Source organism: Grampus griseus, assembly GCF_964374135.1.
Source record: "Grampus griseus genome assembly, chromosome: 16".
Lineage (NCBI taxonomy): Eukaryota > Metazoa > Chordata > Mammalia > Artiodactyla > Delphinidae > Grampus > Grampus griseus.
Window position 1 is genome coordinate 58,156,121 of NC_139010.1, and position 17,654 is coordinate 58,173,774.

Below are 17,654 nucleotides of genomic sequence, written 5' to 3' on the forward strand. Positions count from 1 at the left end.
AACTAACCATGCGCAGTCTTTATAACTGCTTCTGATACTCATTTGTGATTGCTCACATTTAGGAATAAAATATGAAAGAAATGCTTTGTTAAAAATAGTATCAGGTTTTCACTACATCCATTCTAGCTTCATATCTTTCAATAATTTAAAATTTTAGACATCTCTTTTTTAAACAATTTGCTTAATTTTGTACAATTTTCTTAACCACAGCATCCAAGCAATTCATGTTATGGTTACAATCTAAATTATTTAAGATATAAATGTTTATTAGAGCTACCTCATTAAGGAACTTGGTTGTAATTATTGGGCAGTTCCTAGACTCCCTTACAGAAACAGAGTGCTGTTTCTTCTTGCTGTTTTTAGACTTCTTTTCAAACGAATTCAGAACTAGCATCTAATTTCCCTTTTTGCTGTGGTATGTGATGAAACTTCAGTTGGAATTAAGAATTAAGGTAGAAGTAGCAGCAAATGTTTCAAATTCTCCCAAACTAGTCTCAGGTTATGCTAATCTCAAGTCCTGCCACTAGGGCCATATGCTCTGACAAATTTGTGAGGATTTGTTGGTATTATAAAATATATTTGTTAAAAAATGAGGACTCTTTTTTTTTTAATATCCGAATACACTTCTCTTATATTATTACATGTTTCCTTTTCCCCCTAATATTTCATTATTTCTCAGTACCATTATTAGAGGGACAGAGGAGGAATACATCCATTGACCATTTTGTTTCTCTGGAAGTCTGAGCAATAATACCGTTTTATTTGTAAAATTGAATCATTACCCATACTTTTAAAGGGCTTTCTACTTTTAAAATGTATTTAATCGTTGCTTGCCATTTTTATAAAGACCAAAATGGAAAAAAATTTCTGAATCACGGGATGATTATAGCCACGTACGCATCACTTCAGGCAAGCTGAGACTCTCCCTTTTAAGTAGTGAAGCCACTCATATGCCCTGTGGCTGCCTACCACTCCTCTCCACTCTCCACTTCTCCAGTGTAAAGTAGCCCTGATACTTTCCTAAGCAGCCCCTCCTACAGAGCACCTGCCAGAGTTTAGCCTCTAACGACTGCTGATGGTGAAGGCTCTGGCCCTAACTAGCTTCATAAAAATCTTTCTCTGCTAGCAAGGGTCCCAAACACTTTGATTTCTGGAATTTGTCATTATGCTGTGTTTGAAATTCTTATCCTACAATTCCCCTTTAGTTGCAGTCCTGAAGTATATGCCTTGTCTCCTCCATGATTTCTGCCTTGAGCATTGGATCCTGCAGTGTTGAAAGACATCTTTTTATTATGATCCACAACTAAAAACTCCCTTTTTGCTTTAAAAAACCAAAGGCTGCCTGCATGGCATCACTTTTGGGGGTTGCTAAGCTTGTATGTTTTTCTAACTCTTCACATTAAATAATAGTTTTACTGAACAGTTCTTGAAATTCTGATAAATACTGTTAAATCAGTGTTGAACAAAATGTGCAATGCATATTAGAGAGGGGATGCATTCTTATGCAGGGACATGGGTATATATGTGAAATATGCCAGTATACAACCCACCATTCATGCCAGGACTGGAAGGATTGCTGAAGATAAACTGGCTATCCTACTATTATGATCATCAGTGTTGGTCTTTGCAGCCAGCATCACTTTAGGCAGTGGCTAATATTACCCCTGCCAAAATGGACAGCATTTGTCAGTCTAAGTTAAAGACAAAGCTATTCTGGGTTGATTAAGAAAGCCAGGTGTATTAATCTCCTTTGATGTTTTAAAAACAACTGACAGAATTGTTGAGAGACTTTTGAAAATATTAAGGGAAATCCATTTCATCTTCTAGGTATGATGACTTATTTTGAAAGCAGTGTCTGGGACATCAGTTTGTAATCATTTTCCATTCATTCGTGCAATATTTGGTATGTGTCTGGTGCTGGGAATAATGCAAACAAAAATAATTCCGATAATATCCATTCACCAGGAGCTCATAGATGGGCATAATACAGTTATATAACTCAATGCAACCAGATCTGTTTTTCCAAACTTATTCATCTTTAATAAAAGAAACAATGAAGTAAAACATCTGCAACTTAAACTTATTGAATTCATTCAGTGCTCCTTTTTTGGAGGGAACAGTAGCAGCATTAGCATGTGGTTCTTTGAGTTGGATCAGGCTGCCCTCTGCAGACTCTGTTATTAACTAAGAACAACCTTAATTTGGGGATCAGGAGATGATGGTATGGCAACCTGCCCCAGTGACTGCAGCTCCCCTTCTTTAGAGAATTCTATCTAGAAGAGGTGATACCCCATTAGCACACTAACGGGATCAACAAAGCAGATTAAATGAGATGATAGGGTGGGGTGGAAATTTGGAGAGAATGGGAATAAAGTGGTCAAAACTTTCTAAGGTAACTAGGCTATTAAGGCCTAGCGCAGTGGTTCACAAACTTTGCACATCAGAATCACCTGGGGAATTCGCTTATTACTGCTTTCAGAGATTGTGATTTAATTGGTCTTGACTGAGGCTGGGGATAGGATTCTGAAAGATTCTAACATGAGAGAAGTTGGGAACCAGCTCCAGGGGGCAGGACTTTTTAAGAATCAAACTGTCTAATTGTATTTTGCTAAGAACCATTTGAGAATGATACACTGTTGGTCACACTGAAACCCAGAGAATATTGGAGTTGAAAGGGAACTGAGATCATTAGTCCAGCGATTGTACAGGGGCAAATCTTAGGTCATTTATGGCTCCCAGATCTGTTTAGCCTGCATAATGTTCTAAAAGACTTGACAGCATTCACATAAAAATCTGGATGTTTAGTTTCTTTGAAAAATCAGATCTGACAACTCTGGACCTGCAGAGCAGCAAGAGGCCAGCACTCAGCAGCAGTGTAGTCCCTTATTCAGGTACGTGCTCTCCAGTTTGCCACTCAGCACCAGGCTGACCCTCGTGGGCATTTGATTTGGTCCAATTGACTCTTGCCTTCTACAAAACTAAAAACTAACTTTCTGCAACTTTCACCCACTGCTCCCAGCTCTGCAGCACAAAGGAAGCTCATTCCTTCTTCTGCATGAAGGGGCTTCAACTTCTCAAGGGCAGGATTCTTGTTTTCTCTCCGAACGTTCTCCTCCAGCTGAATATCCCTAGTTCCTTCAAGTATTCCCTGTGTGACACACGTTCTGGACTCCTCACCATCCTGGTCCCTTTGTCTGGATATATATCCTCCTTAAAAAATGTGGTACCCAGAGTGAAATGCAGCATTTGCATTGAGGTCTTCTGACCATGGCTGTGACACTTCTATTGATAAAATCTGAAACACCACTAATTTTTATCAGTGTCATCCCATGGCTGGTTCATGTCGAGCCTGTGTCCAACTGAAGTCCCTCCCCTAAGTTTTTTTTATATAAAATGATAAGCCAGTTTTCTCTACCCCAAATTTATACAAGCTATTTATAATTTAAATGAAGATGCTACATTTATGACCTGTTTAATTTCATCTTCATGGTGCCATTCTGGAACTGTTTTGAGTTGTAATTGTCTTCTATTACATCAGCAATGTTAGGTTGCTCCACTCTCAAATCTTTCTGATGCCTTCATTCAAACTGCTGATTTAAAAAATAAAGTTGAATAAGAGCCCTGTGAAATATCAATAGAGGCCAAAATCACACATTCATTAATCAACAGTTTGTTTAAATACCTGAATAGATGTCCATGTACTATACCATCAAGGCCATATTTTTCTTATCCATGAGGCTGTTGAGAAACCCTTTCAGGAACTGATTTATACTGTATTCCATTCGTCTCACCTAGTAATGTAACAGCCCTATCTCAGGAGGATCTAGGTTAGTGCTTTCCCCAGTTTTGAAAATCAGAACACTAGAAGACAGCAGCTATTTCTTGCTGAAGGCTATCTGGCTACTTTAGGGTATGCCAATCTATCCCTTTGAATCTTTACGTGATGGAAGTGAAGTTGAGACCATAAAGAATTTCTACATAGGCAGAATCCAGGACTCGGGAAGTCAAGGAGACAGAGATTATGCATGTAGAACCAACAGCTTGTCAACATTTAAGAATCCTGAGACAGAGGCTGTTAAGAAGCAAATGACAGACAATTCTTTCTCTACATTAAATCCGAATTTCAACACAAAAAGTAATGGATTTAAAAAGGAACCTTTAGCATAATCATACTTAATGACTTTCTTGATTCAGTGACTGTCCCAAAAACAGGCAAACAATTTAAATAACTTGATCAATTTGGAAACCACTTGGTATACCAAGGTCATCCTCTCAGAAAAGTTCAAGTTCTTGTGTTCTCTGATGATAATCTCTCAGAAGCACAGTTTCAGTCCTAGGAAGCTGATCCTTGAGAATTATTTTGGGACTCTTCGGAGTTCACTCATGAGCCAAAGGGCAGCACTGAGAACAGCCAGGGAGCCCGACTGGTGAGTGGCAGCCAAAGGAGTTGGCACGTACATCAGCAGAGTGCTAATGCCCAAGCCCACCTGTTACAAAGGAAAGAAAGCAGTAAGCCAAGTAGGAACCACATATGCAGAGCTGAAATGACTGGCATGGATAACCAGAAACACAAATCCTCCACATTCTCCCATCAGAACATTAAAACATATATTGTTAAATTTCACAAGTAGACTTAAAACAAAGGAAATTCAAACAAATTAGATAAAGCTAAAATTCCTTTTAATTATCCTTCATCTAGCCCAGTTCTCCTCCCCAAAGCTAGCCACTGTTATCAGTTTCTACACACCTATACTTTTGTATACATGTTTATAGAAAAACAGCTTGGTGCTTTTAAAAAAATATATTGTTCTGTCACTTGCTTTTTTCCACTTAATGTATGTCTTGAGATCTTATTATTTTAAACTACAGTACAGTATTCCACAGTATGGATATACCATAGATGTTTATTTAGGCTGTTTCCAATTTTTCACTATCACAGTAATTCCACAATGAATTTCCTTGGACAGAGCAGGCATTAATAAGTCAATATGCTTGATGAAAGGATTAAACATTTAACACTTCAAAAGATATTGCCAAACGCCAACTAAAAAGATCTATACCAACTCATGCTCTCGCTAAGAATATACAAAGGTATCTATTTTCCTATACCCATGCCAACATCTGCTTACCTTTTTTTTTCATTTTTTTCCAATCTGACAGGTACAAAATGGCACACATTGCTTTAATTTGTTCCTCTCTGATCATAGGTGAGGCTAAACAGCTTTTCATATTTATTGGCCATTCATCATTCCTCTTGTGAGAATTGTGTATCAATATCCTTTACTTATTTTCTGGTTGTTAACCTTTTAGTCTACTATAAATATTGAAAATATTTTCTCCTAGTCTGTCACCTTTCTTCCTAAATTTTGTTTTGAGGACACCTTCAGAACAAAAAGAAGTGGTTTATACCTGTGTGTAAGCCAAAGCTAGCAGAGTCACTGCTGCTATCTTGGTCCTTCGAGGAAGGGGAATTCTCCGGGAGAGGAAGTAGAGTGCTGTAATGGCAGCAACTGAAGTGATTCCCTGCAGGGAGGAAAGTGTCTCATCAAGTGCCAGGAAGAAATGTCCCACCCTCCTGGTTTCTGCTCACCTTACAGGTAACTCCACCAGATCCACTGAATAACCACTAAGCACTTTCCCCTCCCAGGCAGAGGACCACCTGATTACTCCTCCTCAGCTTCTTCCACGCTCCTCTTCTGTTTGCCACTTCAATGCCAGCCAGGCATGGCTCCACCTAAAGTTTCTGCACGTACCACTTTATACACACTCAGCAATCTTATCCACCTTCCAATGTGGGTGTCCCCCACGTGTGGCCCTCGGTTTTTAAATTATTCTTTTCATCCTTATCCCTAATTTTATCTCTACTCCAATCCTGTATTTTTAAAACAGGGCTAACACCAGCACACGAGGGTTATTGTTTCCCTGGGCTGTGACTAGAGGAGGTGGTGGTGCTGCCAGCTAGGGCTAAAAATGATCTGAAGTCTCCTTTTCATTTCCACCTCTTCAGAAAGAGTCTGCAGCTGGCAGGAAGGTTTCCATCCCCCTTCCATGATGTCAAGCAGAATGTTTTTCTATCATTTTCTATACCAATTTCATTTCTTTTCTTTTCAGAGCTGTCCACGATGACAATTTCAACCAGACCTGACTTATTCCAAAATGCTGTGTGGCAGTGGGGACTGAGCCCACACAAGGTAACTTGCCCAAGCCCCAGCATTCCATCTGGATATGAGGCCCCTGGGCCTCTCTCTGGGTGCACTACTATCATCTCACACTCAACGTACCTCAGTCTGATGACATCCTCTGTCTCTAGCTCAACAGTCATTCCAATAGTCCCATTTCTGCTGGTGTGTTTTAAACATGCCACAGAAGAAACTCTGGGATCTCCTTGATCCTTCCTTACCTTTATTCCTGCAGCCAGTCTTCTATTCCCTACAACCTCTCTCAGATTCACCAAGCTTCTCAATCCCAGTCCCACCATTAAGCCCTGAACCCCATCATTCTCACGGCATTACTACAATAGCACTACTGCTTCTCCCGGGTCTCCTTGCTGCTGATCTTTCCCTGCTCCAATTTATCGTGCCCAGGCCACCAAGCTGATCTTACAGCAGGCCCTTAATAAATATTAGCTTAAATAAAATGAGTATTTATGATGCTCTTAGCTTCCTGGGGTCTTGGTTCAGCCCTGACAGCTGTGTGTTCAGCAACCACTGTCTTTGTACTCTCTTCTCTACTCGGCCTCAGTTTTGCTAAAATGACTCTCCTATGCATGTGCAGGATTGAGGGGAGTTAATCATTTGCCAGATGATAAAAGGCATATTTGAACTTTTAGAAGGTGGCAGTATCCTGAAAGTCAGAAGTTGGCTAGAGGGGTGTGGGTAATTAAGACAAAAACGTCACATCAGAAAACTGGTACTAAATTTCTTCTAAAAAGAAAAGGAAATCTGATTCCCACTCTACCGTCTCAGCGTTGCCATCAGTGCTTCAGACACCGCAGAGTCTGTAAGAGGCTCCCTGTCCTTAGTAGCCAGTAACCACCAGCCAGACTTACCAGAATCCGGTGATCAAACTGCACCGTGGTGGGATTCTCGAAAACATTCCGCAGGAGAGGGGAGAAGGTAAAGAGATCCTCTGGGATCCAAGATTCTCCCATCTTGGGGAAGGAGTTGTAAACAAGCCCAGCATCCAGCCCTGCCACAAAAGCCCCTGTATTCCAAGGTAAAAAGTATTTATTAAAATGAAAGAAAGAAGAGATCAAAGATCAAATACTAGTTCTGACATAGAAAATGTTTATTATCCCAGAGTTAGACAAAAGGAATAGTCAGAGAATAGAAAGATCAATAGCACAGGTTCTCAAACAGGGAATATATATCACAATCACCATGGAAACTTAAAAAAAAACCAAAAAACCCCTGCATCCTTACCTATTCCCACCCCAAGATTCTGGGATGCCTCCCCTAGAGGGGTGGACTAGAAGCTCTAGAGGAGGCATATTAGTTTAGAAAAGTTCCCTTAGTGATTGTGATGTCCTGCTTACCTCCCCAACTGAGAACTACTCATCTATTCTGGAACTAGTTAATTTACTCCTTCACTTCCTCAAGTCTCCACTCAAATGTCACCTTATCAAAGAGATCTCCCCAGTTATCCTATACTGCATAAGATAGCCCTCCCCCAGCCCACCTCTATCCCCTTATCTTGCTTTATTTTTCTTTCAAGCACCAAACATTATCTGACATGTTATGTTTTGTTGTTTATTATCTGTCTTCCTCAAGTGCTCAAAAAAAATCTTATAAACTAAATCCTGGGTAAACACACAAAGAATATATCCATGAATTCAATGGATAACTGATCCATTAGTTATGATCAAAGATTCAGGTTTGTTAAGTCACATTCCTTATTTTTATAAATGGCATTTATAAAGTCAAAATTCATGTTCTTCCACCAAAAAAAGGGGAGGAGGTTTGGGTGGATCACTGGTTTGATGGTTTTATTTAGAGCTGTGCTGTCCAATCAAACTTTCTAAGATGATGGAAATGTTCTATATCTGTCATCCATCCAGTACAGTGGCTGCTAGCCACCCACGTGGCTACTGAGCACTTGAAATGTGGCTAATGTGAATGAGAAACTAAACTTTAAATTTTATTTACTTTTAAGTAACTTAAGTTTAAATAGTCACATGAGGCTACTGATAATTGTATAGGGCAGTTCCGGAGTAAGAGAGGTAGAGGTGTAATTTGAAGAATGATAAAGATCTGTGTTAGTCTCTTTGCCCCAGTAAACTCCCCATCTAAGGCCATCTTTGAGGACAGGCTTTTGTTGGACCCATCTTGGTGTAGTGTAATAATAACAATAATGTCGGGACTTCCCTGGTGGCACAGTGGTTAAGAATTCGCCTGCCAATGCAGGGGACACGGGTTCAATCCCTGCTCCAGGAAGGTCCAACATGCTGCGGAGCAACTAAGCCCGTGAGCCACAACTGCTGAAGCCCACGCGCCCTACAGCCTGCACACCGCAACTACTGAAGTCCACGCACTCTAGGGCCCATGTGCTGCAACTACTGAAGCCCGCATACCGATAGCCTATGCTCTGCAACAAGAGAAGCCACTGCAATAAGAAGCCCACGCATCGCAATGAAGAGTAGCCCCTGCTCGCTGCAACTAGAGAAAGCCCACGCACAGCAACAGAGACCCAACGCAGCCAAAAATAATAATAATAACAATAATGTATATATAATAACAACAGCTAACACTTACATAGCCTTTGCTACATGTGAGGTGCTAAGCACTTCACATATATTACTCAAACTATTATCATCTTCCCCAGTTTATAGATGAGGTCATGAAGCCCAGAGAGGTTACATAGCTTGTCCAAGGTCATGTAGTTCACAAGTGGTAAAGCCAGGATTTGAACCTAGACAGTCTGGACCCAGATAGATACTCAATATTTTTGTTCAACCAACCGGAAAGCAGGATTTGGGGAAGGGAGGAAGGAATAAAAAGAGGATGAAGATGGTGGTATATGACAGAGGCAGGTATGAAAAGGAAATATAAAGATACAGGAGGAAAGCATTAGGCAAGAAATCCCACCTGAATGTGGAATGAAGCTAGGCCATCTTTGATAAGAAGAGTCCTACCTGAGAGAGCCGTAAGGAACACCAGGCCTGCAGTTCCATGAGCAAATCGTCTCAACCTCAGGAGTTGACGCGTTTCAGGCAACTAAATAATAAAAGAAAATCGCACAGATAAACTGAATGCAGGAACTATGAAAGGCAGCAGAGAGCTCCAAGGCCAAACCCCAGAGACAATCTGAGGTCAGATCTTCTCTGACCCCTAGACTAGGTTCAGTACTCCCAGCAGATATTCTATTTTATTCTATCTAAATTTTATTAAATTTATACATTTACTATTTGTCTTCCCTGCTATCTTGTAAGTTTTGTGAAGGCAGGAACTGCCATCTGACTTGCTTATTATAGTAATCCTAGCCCAGTAGTTGGCATATAGGTATTCAATATATATCTGTTCAGTAACTGAATGATCTGCATTGTTCACGGGAAAACACTTCACCATGGTTAAAGTGATGTGACTTAAGGTACAGAACTGGATTTTCATGCTGTGTGTAATAATTCATGTTTAGCAAATATAATCAGAATCGAAACTACATAAAATGCCTAGAGTAGATTCTTGCATTTAGTGTTTTAGATAAAGCCAAAATTTGTTTTTATTTTTACTGTAGCCAACTTGTGATAATAATCAGTGAATCAACAAATATTTAGTAAGAACTTTATACACAGATAACCATAAAGATACAAAGGAAAGTCAGAGTGCTGCCCTCAAATGATTTACAATCTAGTATGTGAAGAGTTAGGCATCATTACTAAGATTTTGTAGGACGGTGTATCAGCACTGTCCACTGGAATTTTCTGTGATGATGGAAATGTTCTGTTATCTGTGCTGGCCAATATGTGGCTAATGAGGATCTAAAATAAGGCTAGAGCAACTGAAAATTTTTTTAAAAGTTAATTTTATTTAAAGTTTAAGTAGATAACAAGTTTGTTTATATAAAGTTAATTTTATTTAATTTTAATTAGAATTTAAATAGCCACATGTGGCTAGCAGCTACTGTGCTGGACAGCACAGTTCTACGTGGTTGACTAGCATCTCAAATCCTTTCTGTAATTAGTGCAGAATATAAATAAACAAAAAGAGAAAAACAATAATTAAAAAGTCATTGGTAACCTTTAAGAGTACCGTTCGGTAGAGAGTATTTAGGAGAGTATGGGCATGTGTATAAGTGTAGAGGTGAATGTGTGGCTGGGTATATATAGGGGTGGGTGGGGAAGCCAGATGACAAGAACTGGAAAACAAGAATGGGTTGTCAGGATGTATAGCTACAGATGTACTCAATTCATTTTAGACGTCTGCCTTTGAAAGTAAGAGGAACAGGAACTACTCAGGTGTGGATTACCTACTATACCAATGTTTCAGCCCCACCTGGCTTCCCTGTGGGATGACTGCCAAGTCAACATCTCCTGTCCTTATTGGGATCCAGACCACTGGCTCCAAGTACCTACTGGATGATTCTATTTAAAAGTCCTACTATCATCCTAAACTTCACTCCATGAACAGGTTATCCAGGCCAACCATGACTTTAATACCTAAAATAATACTCATTTTAAAAATACCTAGTGTTTTCCTTTAATCAGCGTACAGAGAAAATACTTTTAAGCAAGATCACTACGGTTTACTATTTTGTTAGATTTGCTGAATGGTAGGGTCCCCACATAAAGAACAAACAACTCAACGTCACTCTTGCACACCACTAAAGGTCTACAAATAGCTCTCGTTCTGGTCTTCCTCACCTCTCCATTCATCATCCCTCTGGGAGTCAGAAGTAAAGTGGTTGGGGTATCTCTTGTTGTTGGTACTCTTTCCTTTTTCTAAAATTCATCTTTTCATCTTTCTTGATAGGCAATGCTGACAAAATATTTGGCACCTATACTAATTCTCCTTTGAATAAGCTGCTCCAGCCCAAAAGAATAATTGCAGTTTTTACTTTGCCGTCCCAAAGCTATCCAGAGTCCCAAAGTTCAGTGTTTCTCTAAACTTTGGTTATATCTAGCTTCTGGTAAAACTGATAGGTGTTACTAAGGGAATGCATGCATTTTGACAAATAACTTCCCATTAGTACCAGAATTTCCATTTCTCTGACCCTGTCAGCATCTGTACAGATGTGGTAAACAATACAGACTGACTTCACCTTGTGCTGAGGTAGCAGCAGCGAGAAAGAGGTCCACAAGCTGGCGCAATAAAGCACAAGGGCCGATCCCAGGTGGGCGGCAAGGCGGTACTGACTGACCCGAGGGATGTCATGGGAATCTGGTTTCTCTGCTAAGCCACTTTTCACCATATACCATCCCAACAGGCCCTGCAACCAAAAAGAGAAGAGGCAAACAAAACAAGGTTGAAGCTGTTTATTCAACTTTACTCTCTGAGAAAGTGAGTACTCCCACCTAACTCCTCCTTTCCATACCCTCCCATATCCCCAGTATCCCAGGAATTGAGACCTACCCAATTTCCACATACAGCACCAAAAATACTACACCACTGTTTAGAATAACATTTTATTGAAGTAGAAGCCAAATATAGAAAAGCACACAAAAGTGTATTTGGGCAAAAGCTTACAAATACTTGGCATAATTTAACATTATGTAAACCAGTGAAATATGAAAGTAAAAAGACAGCTGATTTTACAAAAACTAGATGCTTTGGAGAAACCTGACAAAGATAACTGCTTAAAAACAATTACTGTCATGTTAGGTGGAAAAAGACAATTCTAAAGGTTTGGGGGGAAGTCATAAAAATCTATAAGGCTTTTCAGGCAAATTGGTTTGAAAGTGTCTAAATTTCTACTCCTCTTTTAAAAAAATGGTAATGAAAGTACATGTTTAAGTTGAAAAGTTTAAGGTATGTATTATTATTCTATGATTCCCTGTTTTAACTGACTTTTTCAAGTAACCAAACAACTGTCAGTTCTAGTCATATCAGATAAGGTACCCTTTCACCCTGACTCTCCCCAGCCAATAATCATGTTAAAGAGATGGGAGAATCCCACCTTTTCTAAATATATACTCCTCAGGAAGTCTTTTTGGGTATTTCTTTCCCCCTTCAAGACTACCCTAGATGTTCTAATTATTGTGATTTCATCTGCACAGGACACTGGAAGATGAGGGAGTATACAGTGTGATTTGCCAGCCCTCACTTTCCTCCCCTTGCCATCTTCAAATTTTTGCCTCCCTGGAAGTCTATCTTAAGTAGGTTTTATTTTTCTTTTTAATTCTGAAACAAACTTTCACTTTGTTTCACCAATCCTCCCTAGTTTCTATTAGATTTTTATTAATGTCTACCTCTTTATTATCTTTTTCTATCGCCTTTATTTTGTCTCTTACATCTCCCTCCTTAATTCCTTTTCATTGGTTCGTATTCTTACCACTTTGAGTTAAATCAACCAATTAGCTTCCTCCTGATCAAATTTTGGTATTTCTTTGATGCTCTGAGACTCTCCCTTAGGGCCTGTATACCTTGACCCAAATACTCACATGTATCTTCTCTAACACTCCCTTCCTTGGCTCTCAGGCTTCCCTAACCCCTTAACTGTGGGAGTCATTCAAAGCTCTTTTCCTTAAGAAAAGAGAGAAGTTCAACTTATATAATTTTAATCACCATTTATACTTTCAGCTCTCAGCTACATCTGTATTCTAAGATTCTTTATCCCACAGAATGTTTCTCTCTTCTGGAATTTCCCTATTTGCTTCTATAGCCATTCTAGTATAGGGATCCCACTTCCCCATAGAGCAGGCAAGTTAGAAAAAGGGAGGATACAAGAACCCAGGAAGAAAGCCATAATGGAAAAGGAACTCTAATTCTTGTGACATAAAAACATATTTACTGAGTGCTTACTGATTCCAGGCACTACTCTAAGCACTTTCATGCATGATCTCACTTAATATTCACAGAACCTAAGTGGTAGGTTCTATTATTGTCCCCATTTACAGGTAAGGAAAGCACAGCCTACAGAGGTTAGACAACATGCCCTACTAAGTGACAGGGCTGGGCCTTGAAACCAGGCCTGTGACACTAAAATCCATGCTCTTACCCACTCTGTTACACTGTTTCAAAGATTACTTCATTAAAAACAATGCCACCTTGGAGGCTCCTGAGAACATCTCTGGTTTCCCAAACTTGAGTAAATCTCACCTGGAAGCAAACTAAACCACAGAGGGCAAGAACACGTCCTTTCAGGCCATGCGTGAGCCAGCCCTTTCTCCAAAAGTAGGCAGCAGGCAGGATGTATGCGAGGCCTACAAGGCGACCCCACATTCGGTGTGAGTACTCCATGTACCAGATGAACTTGAATTCTGCCAGCGTCATATCATGATTCAAGCTGGGTGAAAAGGGACGTCAAAAATAAGAAAGAGAAAAAAGTTCATCTAATTTTTATTTCCTGACAGAATGCAGGAACATTCTCGGTTTTAAAGCTTGACTGGTCTGCCCTCTTCCTCATCGGCCACCTCAGAATCACTTTGGAATTGGAGGTTTAGCGTAGGGAGCTCGCTAAACATAACTGAACCAAATATCGAAAAATCGGGGAACCTAAACATTCTGAAATGTTTAAATAAGCAAAAGATTGCGTGGGCCCACTGGGAAGTTTACCCGATTTTCTATAATACTTACATTTTAAATTCTGGAAACTGCTGATATTTTTGGAATTCTGCTTCCCATTCTTCCTGGCTTGTAGGTGGCTTCATCCCCTTTATTAAATGCCAGTCTACCATTGAGAGGCCAGACTCTGTCAACCTTAAGATAGGAAAGAAATCTGAGTGTATTAAACTTGAGTGTGTATATGTGTGTGCACCACACTGGATTATTCATAAATGGTTTACAGCAGCAAGTGGATCTGAACTTGACCCCTATAAAGGTAAACACATCGTTTCATCATTTCCTCTTTTGACAACTTGCTCTCTTCTTACTGCTTAGAATTTTGTCAGAAGCAGCTATCAGGTACAAATTTCTTTACTCCTTGTACTATTTCATTAAACTCTCCTTACTTCTTTCACTAGCATTCCTTAACAGATAAAACCAACCCTTAGACGAAAGAAATGTGTCCTAAATGCATAACCAATATTATTTTATTTTTTTAATTAATTAATTAATTTTTTGGCTGCGCTGGGTCTTCGTTGCTGCACGCGGGCTTTCTCTAGTTGCAGTGAGCGGGGGCTACTCTTGGTTGCAGTGCGCGGGCTTCCATTGCAGAGGCTTCTCTTGTTGCGGAGCACGGGCTCTAGGCGCGCGAGCTTAGTAGTTGTGGCATGCGGGCTCAGTAGTCGTGGCTTGCGGGCTCTAGAGTGCAGGCTCAGTAGTTGTGGCGCACGGGCTTAGCTGCTCCACGGCATGTGGGATCTTCCCGGACCAGGGCTCGAACCTGTGCCCCCTGCATTGGCAGGCAGATTCTTAACCACTGCACCACCAGGGAAGCCCCAACCAATATCATTTACACAGGGAGAAGAGACTGCTACAGATATAAATCGGTTTAGGTTATTGAGTGAATTTAAAGACAATACAACTCAAATTTGTTGCAGTTTCCCATAACAGCCTATATAACACATAGGTATTTTGAAATAAGGGCACAGGGAATGTGGAGAGAATTTGAGGAACACATACTTTATTAACACTATAAAGTATTTTCACCAAAAGGGGTCAGGATTCCAAAAGTAAAAAAGCTGACTTCTGGTCTGAGGCAGGAAATGTACACGACAAACCTGGAACATCTTAACAGAAAGCAAGGAATCAAAGGTTACTAGGGTCCTGTCAAAAAGACTCTGGAGCCAGTCTGAAGAGGTTCCCACTGACTAAAGATGGGACAATTTGGGCAAATCTCAGTACAACGGATTGAAACATATCAAATATATTTAAAACTAGGAGCTCCTAATACTTAAAAACTCACTTTATTGGTCACCTTTGGAGAGTGCTTAGGAACCAATTTCTTATTTTGAAAATTGGTAAATAAAAGGAAAGGAATCAAGTGTTTATCTTGCCTTTCCGAATACATTGTACCTTAGGATAACCAAATTGCTGATGCAAGTTTCTCTTTATAGTTGAGCTAATAAAATACCTATTACAATTTTGCAACTCTAGTGAAATAATGTATTTAGGCAATGATCATCAATGGCTGTTGACATCTCTAATAGACACCAGATATTTATGAATGTTCTAATAACCTATGAAGTATTTTGCCCCCTGCCCCCCAACCTGAATCTGATCAAGCAACACGTGGTTTACAGGAAATACAGGGGACAATGGAACATGTTAAACAACATAAGTATGCAATCAGCAAAATCTAGACTGTGAGAAAATCCAAAAGGACAAATGACTTGGGTTTCTTCTACAACAAAAAAACTGCAAAGCGGGTGGGAGAGGTGGAGGGAGTAGAATCCAAATCTATAAAATCTCTTTATAGATTTAAAGAGACCTAACAGGCATGCATAGGAACCAACTGAGAGGTATGGAACTTATCTGCACTTAATTCAAACAAACTGTACAAAAATTTTTGTGACAAATTTGAACTCTGATTGTAGGGGGAAATATACACAAACAATGCACAGCTAACAGGTAAGACCTGAACCAGTCTTTATGAAGGGCTTCTACTAGTAAAACCCTAAACTGTTCTAGGGCTGGGCAAGCCATCAGACCTGTTCCCTCTGTAGGCCTCAGTTTCTGCATACGTAAAATGAGGGAGCTAGATGAAATGATTTCTAAGGTCCCTTCCCCCTCCATCATCCTGCACTTTAATGATGACTCAAATAGCTGACTCACTATGAACAAACTACTCACCTAGTTACTCCACCAAGAATAACTGCTCCAGCCACTGTTCCACTGCAGACCAGGAGCCATCGGCCCACCACCCGCTCAGCAGCTTTTGAAGGTTGGGACACTGTACCCCTTCCAGGTTGCAAAGCTACTTCAGAGATGGTGCTGTATTGCCCTGGCCTCAAGGGGCGCCTGATCCCACAGCTGCAACCACACTAAGGATCAAGACAGACAAATTACAACTGGAGAAAGAGGGAAAGGCTTCACTCCACTGCTACTCACACTCAATCTCTGTCTGGTGTGGAGTACCCTGAATGGCCCCATTTCCACTGCTACTGCCCTGCTAAATCATCATCTCTTATCTGGACTACATCCACTCCCAACTGCCTCCAATCCATCCCCACACCACCTGAACCTTCTGGTCTCTGCATATTTCCCCCAGACTTAACTCTACACCTAAATATGGATTATTTTATTTCTCCTATGGGTCTTTTTTTTTTTTTTTTTGCTGTACACGGGCCTCTCACTGTTGTGGCCTCTCCCGTTGCAGAGCACAGGCTCCGGACGCACAGGCTCAGCGGCCATGGCTCATGGGCCCAGCCGCTCCACGGCATGTGGGACCTTCCCGGACCAGGGCACGAACCCGTCTCTCCTGCATCGGCAGGCGGACTCCCAACCATGGAGCCACCAAGGAAGCCCTCTCCTATGGGTCTTTAAATATGATTTTTCTCTGACCGGGGCACTACTGGTCCCCTGACTGATAATACCTCCTGCAGATCTCAGCTTAGATGTCACCTCCTCTAGGAAGTATTCCCAGACTCCCCCACATCTGCAACAGGTCACTCTCCCAGCACACTATACCTCTCCATCACACACTGTAATGTACCACTCAGTACACAGAGGTTTGTCTCCATCTCCCACTAAGCTATGAGCTGTGGGACAGCAATGTCTAGTCAGTCTGGCTCTTTCCCTCTTGCACACTTCATTTCAAACACAGTCCCCTTACATAACAAGACCTTAATAAAGATTTGACAAATCAGTTACAAATGAATGAACTGTGACTTCCTCTAAGGCAGGAAACTTTTGGTATTTTATCTTTTCTTTCACAGTTCCTAACGCATATTAATCACGCAATAATTATTAGTTCAGCAAATAAACGCCCTCTCCTGACTCTATCCCTAAAAGTCCAAACACCCATGTTTTCCCTATCCTGCTTCTAATTAAGTAACTTTAGACAAGTTAAGCCTCAATTTACTTTTCTCTGTAGAATGGGGTTATAGTCCCTAACCTGACTATCCGAGAGCTTTGAGCAAAAATCAAATATATGGGTAAAAATCACTGAGCTTTTACTATGTGCTAAGCCTCTATGTATATTAAATTATTTAATGCAACAACCCTTATGAAGTAGGTGCTATTATCCCCATTTTGCAGATGAATAAATTGAGGCACAGAAAGGTTACCCAACTTGGCTAATAGCCCACAGCTACTAAGTGGTAAGTCCAGATCCGAACTCAGGGGCCCTAGACATAAGTAAATGCGTCGTGAACTCCAAGGAGCTACGGAAACGTGACATGTGAGAATTATTCTCTCTGTACTGGCCCTTTCACCCCATGCCAGCTTCCGCGACTCAGTCCGCTGCTGTGCGGTACCTGTGTTCTAGGCGCCGCCCCAGGAATCAAGAGCCGGAGACACGGGCTCCCCATCACTGCCTTCAAAGGCGGAAAGAGTAATCGCTGCATACTATGAGCAGTGCACAGCTGCCACCTCCACACTCCTGCACTCCCTGGTCTCCTT

At 40.7% G+C, this 17,654-nt stretch overlaps 1 protein-coding gene across 1 annotated transcript; it reads right to left on the reverse strand.

The window, feature by feature from the left end:
• Positions 1–2,071: 2,071 nt before the first annotated feature.
• On the reverse strand, positions 2,072–17,654 carry COX15 (cytochrome c oxidase assembly homolog COX15). The gene is made up of 9 exons (XM_082673211.1): positions 17,510–17,654; positions 15,885–16,075; positions 13,728–13,850; positions 13,251–13,437; positions 11,254–11,421; positions 9,131–9,212; positions 7,049–7,203; positions 5,410–5,523; positions 2,072–4,487 (listed from the first exon to the last, which is right to left on the reverse strand). The coding sequence occupies exons 1-9, from the start codon at positions 17,597–17,599 to the stop codon at positions 4,356–4,358; spliced, it is 1,242 nt and encodes a 413-aa protein (XP_082529337.1). The 5' UTR covers positions 17,600–17,654; the 3' UTR covers positions 2,072–4,355.

Coding starts and splice junctions, on each gene's coding strand:
- COX15 (XM_082673211.1), bottom strand. CDS start 17,599: ATGCAGCGATTACTCTTTCCGCCTTTGAAGGCAGTGATGGGGAGCCCG. Junction 13,851..15,884: donor ATTCTTGGTGGAGTAACTAG/GTGAGTAGTTTG, acceptor TCCTATCTTAAG/GTTGACAGAGTCTGGCCTCT. Junction 4,488..5,409: donor TAGCTTTGGCTTACACACAG/GTATAAACCACT, acceptor CCTTTGTAACAG/GTGGGCTTGGGCATTAGCAC.